This window comes from Micropterus dolomieu, linkage group LG21 (assembly GCF_021292245.1).
Source record: "Micropterus dolomieu isolate WLL.071019.BEF.003 ecotype Adirondacks linkage group LG21, ASM2129224v1, whole genome shotgun sequence".
NCBI lineage: Eukaryota > Metazoa > Chordata > Actinopteri > Centrarchiformes > Centrarchidae > Micropterus > Micropterus dolomieu.
Window position 1 is genome coordinate 23,482,631 of NC_060170.1, and position 20,191 is coordinate 23,502,821.

General features: G+C 41.7%; 1 protein-coding gene across 1 annotated transcript in view; it reads left to right on the forward strand.

The window, feature by feature from the left end:
- Positions 1-545: 545 nt before the first annotated feature.
- Positions 546-20,191, forward strand: part of ssh1a (slingshot protein phosphatase 1a) — a 23,880-nt gene continuing 4,234 nt past the window's right edge. Inside the window, exons 1-13 of the mRNA XM_046034184.1 lie at positions 546-846; positions 3,481-3,518; positions 11,441-11,541; positions 14,482-14,546; positions 15,307-15,428; positions 15,791-15,859; positions 16,035-16,100; positions 16,369-16,563; positions 16,708-16,801; positions 18,339-18,467; positions 18,680-18,726; positions 18,841-18,987; positions 19,486-19,686. Of these exons, the coding sequence (XP_045890140.1) occupies positions 766-846; positions 3,481-3,518; positions 11,441-11,541; positions 14,482-14,546; positions 15,307-15,428; positions 15,791-15,859; positions 16,035-16,100; positions 16,369-16,563; positions 16,708-16,801; positions 18,339-18,467; positions 18,680-18,726; positions 18,841-18,987; positions 19,486-19,686 (1,355 nt within the window). The 5' untranslated portion in view covers positions 546-765. The remainder of the gene's footprint in view (positions 847-3,480; positions 3,519-11,440; positions 11,542-14,481; positions 14,547-15,306; positions 15,429-15,790; positions 15,860-16,034; positions 16,101-16,368; positions 16,564-16,707; positions 16,802-18,338; positions 18,468-18,679; positions 18,727-18,840; positions 18,988-19,485; positions 19,687-20,191) is intronic.

The following is a 20,191-nucleotide window of genomic DNA, read 5'->3' on the forward strand; positions in this document are numbered from 1 at the left end:
TCCAATACTACAAGACTACACGTTTGACTGCTGCTATCACATACTGTGACCCAGGCAAACACCCAAAGATATGTTTTCCAGTGAGTGCCATTGACAGCAGCACTGGCTATTAGATCTGGAGTTGGTCCACAGGCCCTGTACACTGGCTGCCCACTGCTCCCAATACTTGGAATGGGATGGGTTAAATGCAAAGAATGAATTTCATTATGTGACAATAAAGTACCTTACCATACCTTAAAGTCAAAACACAGATTTCCTGGGACACGCACCAAGCAGCAGCTACACTTTAGGTTTATTCTGAAATGTATTATTATTAATTATTATTATTATTATTATTACATATTCATATATTGCATTCCACAGCAACTGCATTTGTATTTTCCTATAATTCTTCTCTCATTTTATTTTGTTAAATCCTAGCCTAAGTATGTGTGTTTCCTGTATATCTTGTCTTAAATGCCTTTTAAGTCATCTATAAAGCACTCTGAATTGCCTTGTTTAAAGGTGGAATACAAATTCCAATATTATTGTTGTTGTTGAGTAGTTATTATTTTATTACTATATAAGTACAGAAGGAAAGTTCCATCAGGATGGACGGGCCTTGAAGGCAGCACTTCCTGCACAGACAGCCCTGCATGCAGGGTAGTAAGGCTCCTCTCCCTCTCCAGATCCATCCGTCCATCCATCAGTTGTATGTGTGGTTAGCCCAGCAGCTAGCAGCTCACCAGGCCCAGCGGCCGGCCGGTGCATCTTCAGCTTCCAGCCATGGCGTTGGTTACTTTGCAGCGGTCCCCGACCCCGAGCGCCGCATCCACCGCCAGCACAGCAACCACGACCGCGGGGGAGGTCAGTTTGATTCCAGGGTGAACAGAAAACGGTGCTCCGTTGTTGTGCGGGTGTTGGTGGAAAAGGCTGAGGATGTGGGAGATGTTGCCGGAGGAAGGCCCCGCTGATTGAAGCTAAATTAGCACCGTTAGTTAACGTGTTATGCTAGCTAGGTCTTTAACGGTAGCTAACGGTAGCTAGCAGACGTCTTCGTGACTGATAACCAGAAATTGCCGGTGCCGGCCAGCACACATGCCAAGGCGGCTGATAGATTTGTCATTTTTAAATGCAATTACAGTTCATTGTAATTAAAATTCCCACACCTGCTAAATGTGGCGTTGATATGAGATCGCCAGCTGACAAGTGCCTGATGAGTGATTTAAGCTGTCACAGCTAACGATAGCAGTTTATAATGTGGCTGGCTGACACTGAAAATAACCTATTTTTATTTAACATTAGGGAAATGTTTGAGACATACCATCTGCACAACAATAATACGGCACTCAAGACGCTGCTGCAATCAAAGCACTGCTAAATTCTCATTTATTTATTAATATGAAATCTGAGATTTTTATGTTTTTGTCAGGTGGCTTGATTGAACTATAACGTTATTCTCTTTAGCAGACAACTAATTAGAGACAGTCAGTAAACTACACAGCATATTTCTATGTCAATTTCCATTGTGCTGTCTTGTAGGTACCTGTGTAAGTAAAATAAACTATAAGATTTCCAGACTGGCAAACAGCCATATGGGGACAAATGACTGAACTTTAAGGTTTGCTTATTCTTCTCAATTGCAGTAGAGCTTCACTGTTTGAGCTTCCTTGTTTTCTGTGAACTCACAGCAACAAAAACGTAATTACCTTTGCTGCAGAACTAAAACCATTCAAAGATAACTTCCCTTGCTCTTTTTAAGTGCATTTTCCTCGTCTTTACTGCCAGAGGAGGGCGCTAACTACCAGCTATAAACAAGAAAGATCACTTTATTCTGCTCTGGATGACCACATCAGAGTAAACAGACTTGCCATCTACAGCAACATCATCCAACACTTTGCTCCTCTTAAGGGAATCTGTGCTGTTAATTTGACTGGGTTTCGTCCCTGCACTTGTCCAGCAGTGTGATGAGGTGTGACAGTTAAATCAGGCAGGAAGCTGCTGCAGCTATGATGTCATCTACTCATGAGGGGTGGGTGGGGTGGTGGAGTACTACTGTAGGGAAAGGGGGGAAGGGAGAGCAGAGGTAAACAGATTTAATAGGCGCTGGCATGAGATGTGTGAGATTATTTCACCTAATATACAATAATGGAAACTTAGATGTGCAGTGTTGCAAGCTCCCCTTGCTGAATGATTTTCTTAATGGTACTCTCAATTTTTCTGTACGCAGTAGCATTTCTCATTCTTGACTTGCTGCATCTGTGCAGTGGTGGCTATATAATTTCTCTGTCAGAGGAAAAACATGTTACAGAGCCCTTAAACTTTTCTGTCACTTCTTTCAACAGGCAGAGCTAGCATCAATTTACTTGCCTTTAATTTGTTTCCCAAGCATTTACTTTATGTGCGAACATGTATGTATTATTTAAGTCACAGCTCTGGGGTTTTGTTTCTGAATGACTTAGTCCGCTTTTGTTCAAAGTCACTCATACATTGTAACACATAATAGTTTGTGGTTTTAAGTATTATTTACCCTTTTTAATTTATCATGCAGAAAAAAAACACCACTTTATAATTAATCACACATGTAGATTTTTTCAAAATTGTTCAAAGAGGACTTGGTGAGTTTTAGAAAATCCTAACCATGATTAACCAGACATGGATCAGGGTGTCTGTCAAAATCAAGCAAGATTGAAATCTGTATCTGCTGTATTTTGGTGCTAAACCACCAGACGAAGCAAACCCCTTAACTCCTGCGTTCTCCGTTGACAGGCTGGCAGTTTGCCTTAAATTATATTTAATGCAATGTGTTTTCCTCAGGCAGTAAGGCAGATCTGTGGCCAAACTGAAGCAATGCTGTTGACTCTGATTGCTGCAGTGTGTGCTGGCTGGTCAGCTGAACTTGTCAAAATGTTTACACAGCATTTTTCATCACCCCCCATTATACCCTTGCCATGTAATTGCTTGTCGTGTAATTTGTTGCGGACCGTGCTTTCATCTGTGCAGGCACACTAGTTTTTGTGTGCTTGCTTCTTACGTTGATGAACTTTCAAGTCATATCTGCTCCCCCTGCGTCTTGCAAGCGCCTCCAGGTGGTGTGGATGTTATGAAAGGCATATAACACACACCTGCATTTGCGGTGGCTGCCCAGGTATTTGCTTTAAGCGTCGTATTTGACAGCAGCCTCACACGAAAAGACAAGATTGACTCTGACTGAAGTGTACTGTTAGATTATACTCTTCTGTGCCTACTACCCCTCTGTGGTGAAACATTAGCAAGCCCATTTTCCCGTAGAGCAGTTCACTTTTCTAAAGGTGGGGAATAGATGAACACAGGAGGTTTTATATCAACATGATCTTTTGAATATGAACACACCGTATATTTAGCACCTTCGTTGTGGCTTATCTGGTGAGCTTCTGTTTAAGTGGCAGACTTTTAATGTTTGTTAATAATGCCTAGATGGGTTTGATGTAGTATTGATCTTTTCCTGTCTCTGTATTGCAGGATTTTGGGAGTGAAGATGAACGGCGAATTAATCAGAGGTAAGTGTACTCTTAAGTTTAGTTCAGCCTTTCTGTTGCATGGTACACAGCAATGCAGGTCAAATTTTACTCACAGGTGTTGTTGACTGATTGGCTGCATCTGTCTTTGAGTCATTTGTGAAATCTGGAGTGGCGGCAGACTAGCTGGCATCAACAAATGCGGACAACTAAGCGTCAGTGTCATGAAACACCCATCTGTCTGTCTTGTTGGCAGAGTCATCAGTTCCTAATAGCCAACTGTAAAACCATGTTATTCTCTAGTAGTCTGTCAAGTAATGTGTTGACAGGTGTCTCTGCAGGTTTATCAGCACTTAGATTGATGAACTTCTTGAGCTGTGCATAATCAGTTGAGTCACTTGGCTGGTTTTGTTGTGTTGCTTTTCCACTGATTGCATCAACTGTACTGTACTGACAGAAAGCTGATGTTAATCTTGGTTTGTTTTAGACATTTACTGAGTAAAACTAAACAAGTATTTGCTCTTTAAAGCTAGGGCTGGGCAATGTGGCCAAAATTGTCACAATAAAAAAATGAATATCAGTCGATATCAATAATTATCACGATAAATGTCAAGTTTAAAAGCTGATTTTTGCTTCTGAGTGAAAGCTGAAGAAACTAAACGGTTAGTAGTGATTTTAAACTATTCTTTATTGTCAGAACGTGACAAACACTTGATGCCAAACAGTGGATCACTTAACAAATCTGAGGTAGAGCATTCAAAACAATTATTACAATATTTTTTCAACATATATGCAGTCCTCTGCCAGCTGTGCTAAAGTATGTAGCATGGCCTGCCGTGACTCTGCAGTTAGTGCACGACAGCCCTAGATGTTACAATCAAAGCTGAATGGTTGGGGTTTTTTTGTTGTTGTTTTTTGTTCCTGATATTGTGACACGACTAAGAATACATTTAAAGTAAATTATTTAAAGAAACCTCTTTTTCCAATTGTTGTTGTGTTTTGTACGTTTGATTATGGAAATAGTCACAGCCCTTGTATGGTTTTGTTATTTTTTGGATACGAGATTAGTGCTTTACAAATTGTGACAGAGTTGGGTTAAAACTTAATGAAGTCAGTTTACTGTCAAATGCTGTAGCAGAATCCCTGGGGCAGTTTAAACATGTTTAAATAGAAAGAACTGTCAATCTGACTGTACATTTATTATCTACATATATAAACAGCAATATAAATGTACGTTTTGGGCAGTTTGAACTTAATAGGATGGTAGATATTGAAAAGTTAAGCTTAATGTTTTCTGTAGACTAGAAGTTATCTTGCAGTAACCACACATAATGTTTAGACCTACTGAAACTCTGGGAACATGCATTCCTAAAATTGAGCTGAACTGTGCTGCATAAATTCAGTAGCAAGCATTTTAATTGTTACCCAGCTGCAGTGAAGTGGTTCACTGGAGAGATTTAATTTCTGTTCAGATCAGATCAATACAACAGCTTTTGTAATAGCCCACATGTCTTTTGGTCCCACTTATAATATTGACTTGTCAAGACAAGACAATGACATATGATGACAAAGCAGGTCTTTATGTGTCATTCATATTGACAGAACCCTCTGTTCTAATGTGAATGTGCAGTCTTGTTATTAATTTGTTTTTCCACATCTTTATTGCTGAAAACTTCACTTTGAGTAATCTGTGACTAGAGCAATGTTTGAAGGAGAATGTGTTATCCTGAGAGTTCAGTTTCTTCTCAGTTATGCAACACCCTATGCAATGTCCTTAAGCAATGCATGTTTGTAGGAATGATCTATGCATGATGCGAGTCCTGTCTTGCCTCAAGAGTGCTTACATTGCTTACATGCTGTTAAGCCACGTTTCACAACGAAATTGCAAGCAACTTCATGTTTTATATTATTGGCATATTGACGTATTTCTCTTCAGATCAGGGTGTAATGATCTACACACTAGATAGATAGCTACATCTGTTGATGGACAGCTGTACGACTGCCAAGTGGGAGCATTTTTTCGCTCGCTGTTCCTGACTGACCTTGATAACGAAGAAAAGCCCAAGAGGTTGGTGGAGGCCAGTGTAAACATTGTGCAGGTGTCTGTGGCACTGAATCAAGGAATGATTTCATCTTACCACCTTGTACACAGCAGAGTTGGGCAAGACGCACCACTGGGACAAAAGTGTGTGTGTGTGTGAAGGAGGAATTCAGCGTGGAGGGTAGGGCGCAGGATCGGCACATTATTTGCCCCACAGGAAAATATACTACTACTACTTCTAATCACGACAGTGCTTTCTCACTCAAATAGCACACTTGTCCAGACTGGCTGTGATTTAAATGCCATAAGAGGTCAAAATACTCCCTCAAGGGGTTAAATATAGAATATGTGTGGGTAGGAGAAACATAGGCAGACAAACTGCAGAAGAAGCAGCATCTCTAGGTTTGGACTGTAGGTTAATCTTTTCTCAGTATGATGTCATTGTTTCCCGCTTAGGCCCTCTATGTCTTCACTAACACCATAGCAGGTTTGTTCCTCCGTGTCCTGCCCCTCCTTCTCTCTCTTTACCTCCTTTCAGTGGTATAAGTGAGGAAAATGTCAGCGTTATGCAACTGGCAGCCCCAAGAGGAGGCTTTTATTCTTATTTTCTTATGATTGTGCTGGTGTGTGCAAAACACCTCTGTGTAATCCAGGGCACCTCTCTCACATACCGGTACACCTGGTGATTCAGAGCAGTAGCTTAGAGGACATCTGGTCTTGTTTGGCACCGATCAGGTCCATCTGCCTGACATACTGCTGCAGCAACAAACTATACCTTAACTCTGTGACATGCCATCATTCCTGCCTGCTGCTTCTAAATCTTGACCTCATATGCAGAGGAAGTCCCTGTATCTAGTTAGGTTTGCCCTGGACTTCCACATGCACCTGACACACTGAGCTGTCCAACTTTCCACCTGGAACATAACTGAACCTACGTCAGCTTTTAGAGTTCAGAATCTGCTAGCGACCAGATGTTGCAGACATTGCCTTGTGGTCCAGGAGAACGGGAGGGCTGTCTTTGTATCTGTGTCGCTGAGCTGCTGTTAACGTCTGTCAGCAAATCCTCCCAGATAAACCAGAGTCGTGCCCCTTCATCGTGCATGTGTGGGGGTTTGAATGTTTAGTGAGAGTTCAACAGAGAGTAATCTCCAGACTCTATTCCAACAGTTCTTTTGGACTGCCATTGCATGATTAGATTTAATTTCAATTCTGTATTTTCCTTTCCTTCGCTGCATCTAAAAAGAATATTCACCTTTGTTGCAGATGCATTAGACAGAAAGGATTCCCTCCTTAAGCTATCGTTATACTCTCTAATAATGAAATACATTGTGGTTTGTTTGCGATACAACTGCGTGAGTGACAGCCAGTGCTGGCCACTTGAAGGAGAGAGACAAGATAATCCCTCCCTTATAAGCCTGGGTATAATGAGATTTGAGAGTTTTGGGAGCTTGCCAGTTCTCAGTGCCCTTTCCACCAATGCTTGGCCCATGTGTTAATCTCCCTGGAGGCACTACCTTGGATTCTGTTGACCCTTAAGGTGGCATCCACATGGAGACATCCCACTAGGAAGTTCTGGCCAAAATTGCTGCTTTTTTTTGTCTTCCTCCAATTGAGAAAGTGCTGTTCCCCGGAAGACAGAGAGAGAAATCAGCGCTTTTGGTGGCTTTCGGAGAGGTGGTTTCTTGTTGGACAGCAACACAAGATCCTGGAAGTGGACATGTTTTGCATTGGTTATACTGTTGTTCACTTTGTACCGAGTCAGACGTGATTGGTTAGGAAAATCACAAAGAGCTGCTGCTGAAGGAAGGGGTAATCCATCTTGTGAATTCTACTGGATTCATTGTCCTGTGTAACCTTCTGACCTTTTGCTCATGTGTTTGTTGAAAAGCAAACAAAAAGCAGACTTTGTGTCTCTTTATGAAAGTGCTTATCATAAACGAAAGAGTGAAATTGACTCTTTCTTACGAACGCGAACGTGTAACCTACTGTAAGCATACTGAAATAGTGTGAGACACAGACGAAATACACTGAGGGATGGAGGACACAGGTTTGTGAGCCTGCAGCACGTCCCTCCAGGCCGGAGTCTGACTCGCACTCACACACAGAGACGCTCAGATGAGGGAGGAGGAGGAGGAGGAAACAAGAGGGAGTGGCATCTGAATACAGCAGCACGTCTTCACTGAGCAGTACAGATGAGCACAGACTGTCAGTTAGTCTGTCACTCAAAAGCCGTGGGCAAAGACCTGACTCTCTTTTTTACTGTTTCCGGAGGCTGATGAAGAGGAGGTAGCTCGTAGTGGAGAGGCCTGGGTGTTGTTCCGGTCTACAGGATGCATCTGGTTGTGGAACCCATTCAGGAGGCCGTGATGAAGATGCTACCGTATTTTGTGGAGAACGCTGTGTTGACCCAGAGTGAGATAAATCGCATGTGAGTTACATTCTAAAATGGGGTTTGAACTAGTAGGGACATGGTCTTTCACTGATGATAGCTGAGGTCGAACACTGGGCTAAGGTTTGAAATATATTAGAAATGATTTGCTGTTATATTGTTGTGACTTTTTACTTATTTGTTTGGTGTAAGAATTTGAATGTTGACTGAGTCATTTTGCAGCAGACACTGTGGCGTCATTTCAGGCCAGCACACTGAATCAATCACTGTCCAGCTGATATGAGATAATGGACCTCAGTCAAAAGTTATCATGTAGTGGTTGCTGAGATTCACAAGTGCACAAATCACTGCATTAGTGATAGTTATATGACTGCTCTGCCTGGAAAGGAGGTATACAGCAGGTACTGTAGGTTGTAATCATGTGGAATCATTGAGGCTACCTGGCAAGCCTTTCTGTCATAGTCTCTGTTTGCTTTGATACCAGATGTATTTTTAGCCCTAGTGTTTGTGGAGAAGCTGATAGCAGGGTGCTGCAGGGCAAGAGACAGTAGTGCTGAGGCTGTTTAATTAGGATGTCTGAGTACAGCCTGTAAAGCAGTGGCACAGCTCTTGGGTTACACATAAGTTTCATTCATCCTCCTCCAAAGTTCACCTTTAAATGTCTTTATTTTTTCTGGAAAGTTAACAGGTATCACGGGCTAAGCCCTGTGGACTTAAAGCCAGGTTACTAGTTGAAGTAGGAAAAATGAGCAGCAGGGATTCGTACACAGTCCTGAGCAGTAATGAGGCTGTAGCGCACGTCCTGCCGGCTCTTGCCACCTTTTGCCTCGTGTTATTCATCATTCCCTGACAGTAGACCCTCCTGACAACCTCATAAATCTTAAACAGAGAACACACTGACAAACAAAAATCCTCCAAAGTGAGACAAAAGCTCTTGTTGAGAAGTGTCCACCCCGGTGCTTTGTCACCATGGAACTTTTTTTTTCTGTGGTTCTGGGGGCGGAGGGAATTTACTGTGAGGTGCACAAAACGAAGTCCATTGTTCCCACAAAATCATCTGTTTGGCCCTGGCCTTCTCTTCTGTATGTGGGTTTTGAAAGTCTGATTTGAGAGAGGGAGCAGCCTCAGAGATGAATACAAAAATGTGATACAGAAAGTTGTATTGGCTGATGTGATTTAGTTTTATTAACTTTTATTAATACCTGTTTAATTAAACCAAAAGAAATTTGGTCAATGGGTTGTGTGTTTTTAGAGATGTAGGGGATGTATCCATATCATTTTTCGAGGAAGTGCACCACTATAGGTTATGTTTTTTAAGCTGATAGCCATTATCAGCATTTTCCCACTTGCTAATAGTATATAGGGCGATACTACTTTTTAGTACTGCAGTAGTACAAATTGCAGAGACAAAATTGGTTTGGCTTTTTTCTGACATGTTAATCTACAGCAGTGTATCCCTTAGTATGGAGTAGTAGCAGCGGAGGTGCAGCAAATTTATTTTCTGAATATAAAACCCCAACACAACATGTCTCAGCAACATTGCTCTTGTGTCCATGAGCATGTGATGCACATTAGTATAGCTTAAAATTCAGTGTTTTCCCATAGTTTAATGTGAGCTTTAGATGAATGTTTTGGTGTTGGTCATGATGGTCATGGTCGGGGCGTTTGGGTGTCCTATCCCCAAGAAAATGTTATGTTTTCCAATGACAAATATGTAATTTCACATCATATTGGGCCATTACTTTCAGCATATCTCTGAACAAATAGTTGGAAAAGCTACCGCAGACAATAAATAACCAACACCCAAAGATCAGTCTACTAGAGGAACTACAACCTTTAGATTTGGGGAAAGTAATTTGGTTGGTTATGATGCTCTCCACAGTGATTTTACATTTATGGCACAGCATGTTTTGGGCATCACCCCCTATAACCCTGTTAATATGACCTCAGAATCATTATAGATACGATTGTTCATGTTTGCCTTTTGTGTCTTCATTTTAAAGTTTTTGACATTTATCAGTAGACATTAATACGTAGAGAAAAATTGGCAACAGAAGAAATCCCCCTACTGAGGTGCATTTTATTTGCACATTAAAATACAAAAAGAAACATCTCCTCATCAGCTTAAAAGGACTAGTTTGCATCACTAATTTGCATTACTAACCTCAGGTCCTCTACAGTCACCTCCGTCCTTTCTTTTCCTAACAACCAGTTTTTCAGTCTCACCTGAAAACTGAAAAATAATTGAATGTGTCTGTACAGGACAGAGCTGTAGGCTACGGCAGTTTACTCTCAGTTTGTAACTGATGTTCTCAACATTGGACAGGTAGGTAGTAATAAAATACAGTTACTTTCTATAAATTGAGCAAATGTTTAGTTAGCCAAAAGACGCAGCCTAGGCTACTGTAGAAGCTTCCCTGCTTAGCTGCGCAGTCTGAAGGGGAGGGGAGATGTTTCCTGGCGCTAACAGGCTTCACTTTTCACAGCAGGTGAGAAAACAACAGACAAAGTTTTCTTGGTCATGAGAAGCTGACACACTGTAACCACGGTCACCGTCACTTTCTGCCACTCAGACAATGAAACACTGGCTACGCACCTCCCGATTCCTTACAGGAGTTACGCTGCTCTTATAACAGCATCTGTCAGGTAGATGTTCTGCATAGAACGAGGTAGCCACGCATTGAGCGTTGCCGTGCTCGCACAGTGTGCGAGTGAAAACATTTGTAGGGCATAGTTTCATGATGGTGGGAAATTTTAGTAGCTGCGGTCATGAATGCATGTAGGGGAAACACTGTACAGGTATCATCAGTAAAAAGAATATTAGACTAGACTGATACCAGTGTTGCTCTTTTAAGTTGGCATTAGCTAGTAATACTAATACATTGATGTAGCTACATTTAGTGACAAGTTTGTACCTGTTTCGTTTTATTCCTATCACTCATCAGTTCTGTACTTTCCTATTGCCGTCCCTGTTTGACTGCACCCACATAACATGGTGCATGTGTTCCACCCTGCTACCAGGTAGATTTATGAATGTGCTCTCATTGTTTTTCAGTGAAATGGAATGATTGAGTTATCAATGAGACTGTCATCTGTTGACAGTCTCAAAGCCTAACCTTTAAAAAAAGCAGGATTTTCCAGCAGGAACTGGTAATTGCTGCTTTTCGGTCATTGTAAAAGCATCTTGAACAACTGCAGTTGTAAGTCAGTTATTGAGGTTTGTGTTGCATTAGCCAGCAGAGACCTGACAAGTCAAATGTGAGAGCAGTCCATGCAGCTGAGAAAAGACAGATAAGCGTTCACGGTCAGAGCTTGATTCATGGCTGCTGCGAACCTGAGGTCTGCCTCTGTAACGTGGCAGCTGGACTTTTCCACTCAGATGTTGAGGCAAATCAGTGGCGGCATGCAACTGTAATTTATGCTCATCTCGTTGGCTGTCTACTCAACTGTCCTTTTTAAAACTGTATGTTTCGTTTGTCTTGCACCCCACTTCTCAGCTATGTTTCAATCCTCTTGTCCCATTTTGTTTTGCAGCCTGAGTGAGAGCTTCTTCATGGTGAAGGGCGCTGCTCTCTTCCTGCAGCAGGGAAGCAGCCAGCAGGGCCAGAAAGCACATCCTCCCCACAAACATGCAGGTGAGAACCACAAGGCACGACACCCAACAAAAGCACATCGTGTTATCCACCTCAGTTACTCAAACTGTAGTCTTGATCTCATCAACCCTTGCGTCAGACTTCTCGTCCAGGTCAGGCAGTGCCGTGCGTTTGTGCGATGAGTTAATGTGCTGCCCTCCCTAACACTGCAGCAGATGTTTGTAGGTGAGGTTAGGAGGATGGAGGCTGTCTCGTTGATAAGCATGTTCCAGACCTATAGCTTAGGCAGATTAGTGCTTAAATCCAGCGCACGGTAGCAAAACTTCTGTTAACGATTAAAGGAGGCCCTTATTGTTTGTTTTACCTTGTGTGTCCTCTGTTTTTCTAACTGTGCTAAATTTACTGAGTAATATAAGGTAAATGTAAATGACTATTGTCAGCATATATACCCTCCATGACTTAACATAACATTCAGGTGTAATTTTTAAAGTCAATTGAGTTGTGTGGAACCATTTTTTTGATGAATGAATTGCACAGAAACAGGACCACATTGATAACTAGTTGGCCTTACAGTTTTGTGTTTATTGTAGAGAAAGTAACAGTAGCCAAATTACTTGCAATGTTTATACTATGATATTCCTAGTTCATGGTTCTACTGTAATGGCCAGGATGATTAAACATTTGCTTTCCTAAATATGCCGACCTTTAACCTGGTGACATGTAGAAAATTAACATGTACGAGTTTAGTTCAGTTTATTGATTGAAGTCTGAGGTCACATGACAGGTTGGATTGGACAGTGAACAGACCAGTGTCTTTAATCAAAAGCTTTTTTAAAAATGTCACTATTGAAAGCCACAGTTATTGCTTCAAAGCCATAAGGCTGGCCTGACTGTCCACTGGCATGATGGGAGATCAGCACCAGCCAACAACCAAAATACTGCCAAGCCATTTGGCAAGTCTTGGCTGTGGTTGGCAGCTTTGTCCACTCTACCAGCCACTTTGTCAGGTAACCCACATATTTGCTGGGCCTGCTTTGTTCTCAAAAAACATTTGTATGGGAAAATAGCTGTATCATTTCCCAGTAACTGTGGCCTTAGTTATAGTGAGGTGACGTGTGCAAAGTGCTTGAAATAGGCTTTCCTGCTCTGTGAACTGGTATGCTACCATTAGTGACTTGAACAGGAACACCGCCGCTCACAGAAATCAAATATCTTTTGGTCTGATCAGAATTAAACATGATACTACAGAGATTAAAAGCATTTAAAACAGTTATGGCATTCTATGTTATAAACAAGGAGGCTACCTTTGTGCATGTGAATGCCCGCTAATACAGACTAAACTGTAGATTATCGTTAAGCTGAAAGTCAGTGGTGTCAGTCGTTGGCGACTGTCAGTTGAACTGGTTTGAACCTCTCGCATCAACATGGACACATGATACATAATTGTCAGTAGAGATATTTATGTTATCTTCAGATGCCAATTTGGCTGCCACAGAGCCATGAACTCACTTGACACTTTTAAACAGTTTGATCCACTTGGATCCGTCAAATCCGTCAAAAACACACATGAAGTATTTTTTTCAAGGGGCCTCAGTAAGCAGGGAATGATTCGTGTAGATTTCATCTCTGTTCATGTCGTCCTTTTTGACGGTGCCGCAGCAGTTGCTTTGTGAGTGGCAACACCTTCACCACTCTGATACAGAATCATTGAATGTCTTTTTTATTTAATCTTAAAAGACAATTTCTCCCCTTTTTTTTTGTTCCCGTTTGACACTTTCTACATGCACGTGCCCCAATAAAAGATATCTTTTGCCAAAGGTCAGTCTTATTGTCACGTTCATCTACTGTGAACATAAGGTTAAGCATTAACCAGGTCAACAATCAATAGGCCATACATTTTTACATTTTGAAGGAAGTTGCCATATTAATGTGCATATTTTGGAGCAACAAACTCCGTCACAGGCAGCAGTGTTTCCTTCTTAATAAAGTTTAAACTGTATTCAATTTTAGATTGTTGTCCATGTGTCAATGAACGATATAGAGCATCATTTAATGTTTAGTCAAAACACAATATGTCTGTTTCATAATTGACTTTAAAAAGTTAATTTAGAAGGAGCGGGTGGTGGCTGTGAAACTTCAGATGGTTTTATGGATCAGTCCCTCTCTGAATTTTGTTTTCATTTGTTTTACATAAACTTTCCAAACCTTTATCTCAAAGAACAGATGCATTATGTCAAGACATTGATCCAGATATAAGACGAAGTGATCAACGGTATATTGTAGAGAAGCTAACATTATGTCAGTTTCAGTGTGATTTTACTGAGGAGATGTGCAGCTGTAAATCCTTAGACTCAAAGTGTTTGTGATCAGGCAGAGAGCTGGGCGCTTTCTGCTTCATGCCAGTAGCTGTAATTAAAACCACTCAGGATGACATGATTTGTCTACCTGTTGTGACAAATTTCAGCATAGTTGGCTCTCTGTCAGCTGCTACTTTGCATTGCTGTTGGTCCATCCACGCTCCCTGTTTTATTATGCAGCTGACATGTCTTACCTGAGGGAGCACTGAGGGGTGTTAAATGAATAATGACAAGCTCTTGACTTAGTTTTGTGGCTGATAAATGTGCTCATGTTAGGACAGAAAATGTATTGTCAATGAATTAGTCTTAAGTGAGCGCACGTCAGCTGATGAAAAAGTTGCTGTTATTGTCTCCAGGAGGAAAGCTTTAGTTGTAAACACTAGAAAGCTGAGTAACTTCACCTACCGTCTTAGGACTAATTATATAAGCACAATATGTTCCCGGCATGCATTATTCCCGCAATCAGTGTTGTCAAAGTGAAACAGGCTTCGTCCTGCTCTCTTTGGGTCTTCTCTTTCAAGGCAAAATGTGTCAGTATGTATGACGAGACAGATTTATAATTACTGTCAGCCAACAAACAGCCATTGCTCGTCATGGATCAATTTTTCTTTATTATCTTCAACAGGTGACCTACCTCAACACTTGCAGGTGATGATAAACATTCTTCGCTCGGAGGACAGAATCAAACTGGTGAGAGACAACAACTAAATGCATACATCCAAACAAAAACACACACACACACACACACACACACACACACACAGGTCAGTGACTAACGACCTGGCATGGAGTGAACCCTCCAGAAGGCATTTTATTGTGTGCTTAAGATGCTTATTTGTTCACTGTAATTACTAGCTCATGAGAGCAGGTTTTGTACACACTCAGGAGAGCATTACCAAATGTTTCCATGGTGTGTGTGTGTGTGTGTCTACGCGTTAGTGTCAAGCTGAGTTATTTCATTTTATGTTTACCAGCTCCATGTTCTCACACATCCTTAGGACTCGGTTACCCTATTACATCAAATTTTTATTCCAGTTTTCTCCACACATTCAGCTGCGACACTTTGTTGGACACAGATTTTAGCAGGAATGTCAGCGCACTGACCATTTTAGCTTGTGCACAATCACAATTTTGTGCTTATGTAAACGGGGCACGAACCATGAAGCACAAACCTGCCACACTACATTTATTTGAATCAAGTATGGGTCAACCCACAAGTAAGGGTGATACTGATTGACTGATATCGTCAATCTTGTATTTAAAATACTTAACATACAGCATTTTCATGCCAAAAGCAATTCAACTTTAGACAAGCTATTCCTTAAATGCCATTGTAATTAAATACATTGTGCATGGCAGCCATCAGGCACCACTATAAGAACAACAATTCTTACTCTTAATTAAAAGTTCTGGCTTTAAATTTGAGGTAAATTGTCTTTATCTAATCCAGGCGGTGCGGCTGGAGAGCGCGTGGTCAGATCGTGTGCGGTACATGGTGGTGGTGTACACCAGTGGGCGACAAGACACAGAGGAAAACATCCTACTGGGAATTGACTTTACCAGCAAAGACTGGTGAGAGTAAGCCCTCTTTGTGTGAGGACTTTTATGATCATCGTGTGCCAGGCAGACAGCCATCTGTCAGAGTTTTCATTTACTTTGTTACTAGTAGACACTATTTCTTGTTTCTTGTTTATCTGAAATGTGTTTAGATTGTAAATTGAGATTGAGGTAAATTTATTTGAAGTTTGTAGTTCCCTTTATGCTACTCACAAAAGCAAATGTCATATATACAGATACAAAGCAAATTGTAGCAATTGCAGAAACAGAGGTTTTTAATGTGAAAATTTTATTCAAGTTATTGACTTTGCTCATGCACATTTTCAAAGGAAAGTAGATTTTCTTCCTGGTATTTCATTTTCATTCTCCTCTGCCAGCAAAAGCTGTTCGATCGGAATGGTGCTACCTCTGTGGAGTGACACAAAGATCCATCTGGATGGAGACGGGTGAGTGCTCTCTGTCAGTGTGACGGCTGCTGTACAGACTGAGAACATAGCTGCAGCATTTAATCCAGTGATATTTCCCTGCTTTTTACCCAACAATGTATCTACACCTGACACATGATACACACATATCTACGGGGTGCTCGGGGAATGACCATCTGTTTTTTTTGCTCCTCAGAGGCTTTACTGTGAACACGGCAGGTCGGACTCATGTCTTCAAACCCGTGTCAGTGCAGGCTATGTGGTGAGTAATAGACAACCTCTGGAGCCACAGTGGCTGTCTCAAAATTTTGGCTTTTTGCTTCGTGACACACCACTAAAAATCTCTTAGAAACGCATGTGCCACTCTACAGCAGTGAGGCAGCGCTGATTCATTCTGCCACCTGCTGACATGAAGGCGCATGTGCAGAGATTATTAGCACTGCAGTACCATTATGAGTATTTTTACTAATCTCGAATCAGACTTTCTTTATTTGTCTACAACTATGACTTTCCAAACAACCATAATCTAGGTCAGCCCTGCAAGTGCTGCACAAAGTATGTGAGGTGTCACGCAGGCACAACTACTTCCCTGGAGGCATGGCTCTCACATGGATGGGCTACTATGAGAGCTGCATTGCTTCCGACCAGAGCTGCATCAACGAGTGGAACGCCATGAAGGATCTGGAGACCACGCGGCCAGACTCCCCCACCATGTTTGTCGACAAGTCAGTAAACACAAAATGGTCTTAGATCGGGTTCCTTATGTAAAGGCTGAAATTAATCACTGCTATACCTGTTGTTGTAAATAGCTTGACATTTCAGGAGCAACTGCTAGTGCTGAGATTTTAATGAGACTTAATCTTTGGTAGGCCTTCAGAGAGAGAGAGGACCGAGTGCCTTATTAAAGCCAAACTGAGAAGCATCATGACGTGCCAGGACCTCGAGAACGTCACCTGCAAACAGGTAAAATATAGTTGCGCACACACGCTGAAATAATCCACTGCTTTGCATTTCTTTCTTGTGGTTTTGTGTTCAGTAGCTACGTTTACATTTACTTCCCTAAAGATGGAGACAGAACTCAGTTCTCTTACTTATTGACCTTGAGTTGTATTTTAAAGTTAAAGGGAGACTATGCGATTCTGCAGAGAGTTTGTTGATAAACAAACTCATGAATGCGCATTGCCATGGTCACCAGTCCTACTCTGCTGAAATATAGCAGAATCCACAGCGTCTGCTGTCCGAGAGCACGTTAGCCTCAATAAGAGGGCATGTTTTAGCAGCACTGTAGAAGGTGTGACAACAAGCCTGACAATATTTAAATATGTACTGAAGCAAAATACTTTTCAAAACCTAAATCTAAGACACGGAGTCTAGTTTATTTATCGGTAGGATTATCGAGACAAACTTCAATAGTTACAGTTAGTGAACAAACATCATCAAACAAACAATATGTGTAAGCTCCCAAACACAGCATCCAAAACACAACAGAGTAAAAAACTAGCGAGCTATTTGAAATAGTTTGTACAAAAATACAGTGACTGATAAGAGTTGGGGAGCACAGGAGCGAAGTCGGTGCTAACTTTGGGGCTAACCTCCTTCACTCTTTATTCAACAGTTGGCAGCAACACACTGGAGCTCCTCTTTAGTCCTGAGAAGCTGCAGTCTTTATTCACTGGCCTCTGTAACTTCTACTGTACATTTACTACTGAACAAGGTGCTGACCCGTTTCTCTCTATTCACTGGGGCTCCATTCACACACGCGTGCTCCATTTATTTCTCCTCTACCACACACACACTGAGCTAAGCTTACAAAGCTAGCCACCTGGGTTCATCACAAACATGATAACAGACAGACAAGACTGTGATACTGAACCTGTCGTCTATGTGGAACAGCAAAGCTAACGTTAGCCGACTCACCTGTCCAGCTGAAACAGAGCAACCTCGGCATCGGTTTTCATTCCTTTCAAATCTCGTAGATTTATCCAGAATTGAAACCCCTCACAGATGTTAACACAGGTCTTCCCCTTGCCTGGTCATATAGTTTGTCTCACAATTCCTCAAACCTTTCCCTCTGTGGCTGTTTCTCAGTCATATTCATAAAGTCCCGTAATGAGTCCAGCATGTTTACATTGTTTACATTCTCTCTCCCACTGCTTCGAGCACGCCATCGCCACCTGCTGCTACCTACCCCATGAGGAAATATTCGCCAAATTTAACAAAAAGTGTATTTGATAAGAATTGCAAAATACCCCTTTAAGTTCATCTGCAGATGTTTCGTGGATAAGATTTTATAATAGTTTCTAATTACAGGTATCTGATTTATATTATTTTAAATATTACCCACCCAAAATGTTGTCTTTTCACAGTTGCATAACATTTGTGCAGTTTTTAGGGGAAATAATTTAAAGTAAACCTATCCCAGTGATTGTGACAGAGGACAACAAGATAAAACACCCTTAGCACTCAAATTAACATATACTGTCTAATTTGTTTTTGTCAGATCCGTACAGTGTTGGAACAACACATGAACTGTAACCTGAAGGAGTACAAAGAGTTCATTGACAATGAGATGCTGCTGATCCTGGGCCAGATGGACAAAGCCACTCTCATCTTTGACCACGTCTACCTGGTGGGACAACTGATAACGCCTCTTACATTCACCAAACCAAATCTGTTACATCCTGTTGATTTCCGTGACTACCTGTGAGATAAAAACACTCCATTTCCTTTCCATCCCAAAGGAAGACTGTTTTGAAATGAATGTTTTTGGAGAAAGAACAAGCTTACAACGATGTGAACACATACTGAGTCTAAACAGTATTTTCCCTCATTTATTTGTAGGGATCCGAATGGAATGCATCTAATTTGGAGGAGCTGCAAGAGAGCGGGTGATTTATTTTATATTATGGAGCTAAGAGATAGCCACACACAAAAAACGTTTTCATTATGATTTGAGCAAGAAAGAATGTTGTTGATGAGTTAACATCATCTTTCCTCCCCAGAGTGGGCTATATCCTCAACGTTACAAGGGAGATAGACAACTTCTTTCCAGGCACATTCAGTTATCACAACATACGCGTCTATGATGAAGACGCCACTGACCTGCTGGCTCACTGGAATGACACATACAACTTCATTGTTAAAGCAAAGTGAGTTCTGAGTGGAACAGACAACATGTTGACGTCCCGTCATCACTATTAAAAACACACACATTTACTTATTATTATTTACTTTTAGTATTTGGGGGATTAGGTTAATTTTCTGCACTTAATCATAAAGAGAATGATGATTATTTGATAAAGTGGCCCGCATTTCACTATGTCTTTAATTTAATGTGTTTTATTTGCAATATGTTGTAACTTTATTTGATTGACTTGATGTCATAAAAAAAAGAATAATATATCTAAAAATAATGTCTTGTGGACTCGTAACATATTTTAACAGTTTTTCTTGACCTTGGGAGTAGTAGTTTTAATTAGAAAGTCTAAAAGGTCCGCTTCTTCTAGGGCTTTCAACCACATGCCCCCTCATCCCAATGTAAAGCACCACCCACTGAGAAAGACCATGAGATGCAGTTGGAATTTCTAGAAAAAGCTATTTATATGTATGTATGTTTTGATGATTGCGTTTTAAATCCTTCCCCATAGAAAGAACCACTCCAAGTGTCTAGTTCACTGCAAGATGGGTGTCAGTCGGTCTGCCTCCACCGTCATTGCTTACGCCATGAAGGAGTTCGGCTGGTCGCTAGAGAAGGCTTACAACTTTGTCAAGCAAAAGAGGAGCATCACACGACCCAACCCAGGTTTCATGAGACAGCTGGCCGAGTACGAGGGCATCTTGGATGCTAGGTAGAGCCCCTTTTGTGTGTGTGTGTGTGTGTGTACAGTGTTGTCTTTCCTCTCTTTTGACTTCTGTATTTGTTTGTCTCCAGTAAACAGCGTCACAACAAGCTGTGGCATCCAGACGCAGACTGTGAGATGGCAGAGGGTCAGCAGGGGTTAGCCCAATGTTGCAGAGGGGAGGAGGGAGGCCACCTGACTCCGGAGCCGGGGATGTCTCCCTGCTGTGAGGAGGCACTGTCTGATAAGGGGGCTGCATGTCCCTCTCCGTGCAGGACTGTTTCACTGGAGATTGACCCCGCCTACAACAACTACTATTTCCGCCGGCTGTCTGACTCAGCGCTGGACAGCGAGCCATCAACGCCGGTTCGTGGCCCTCCCCTTCTCGGGATGGAAAAAGTCTTTATAGAAATTGAGGATGTGGAGCGGGACGCTCTGCTGGATGATGAGGCCTTCGATGGGCGTGAAGGCCTGCCACTCCCACACTTTGGGCCTTCAGCAGAGGGAACTGCTG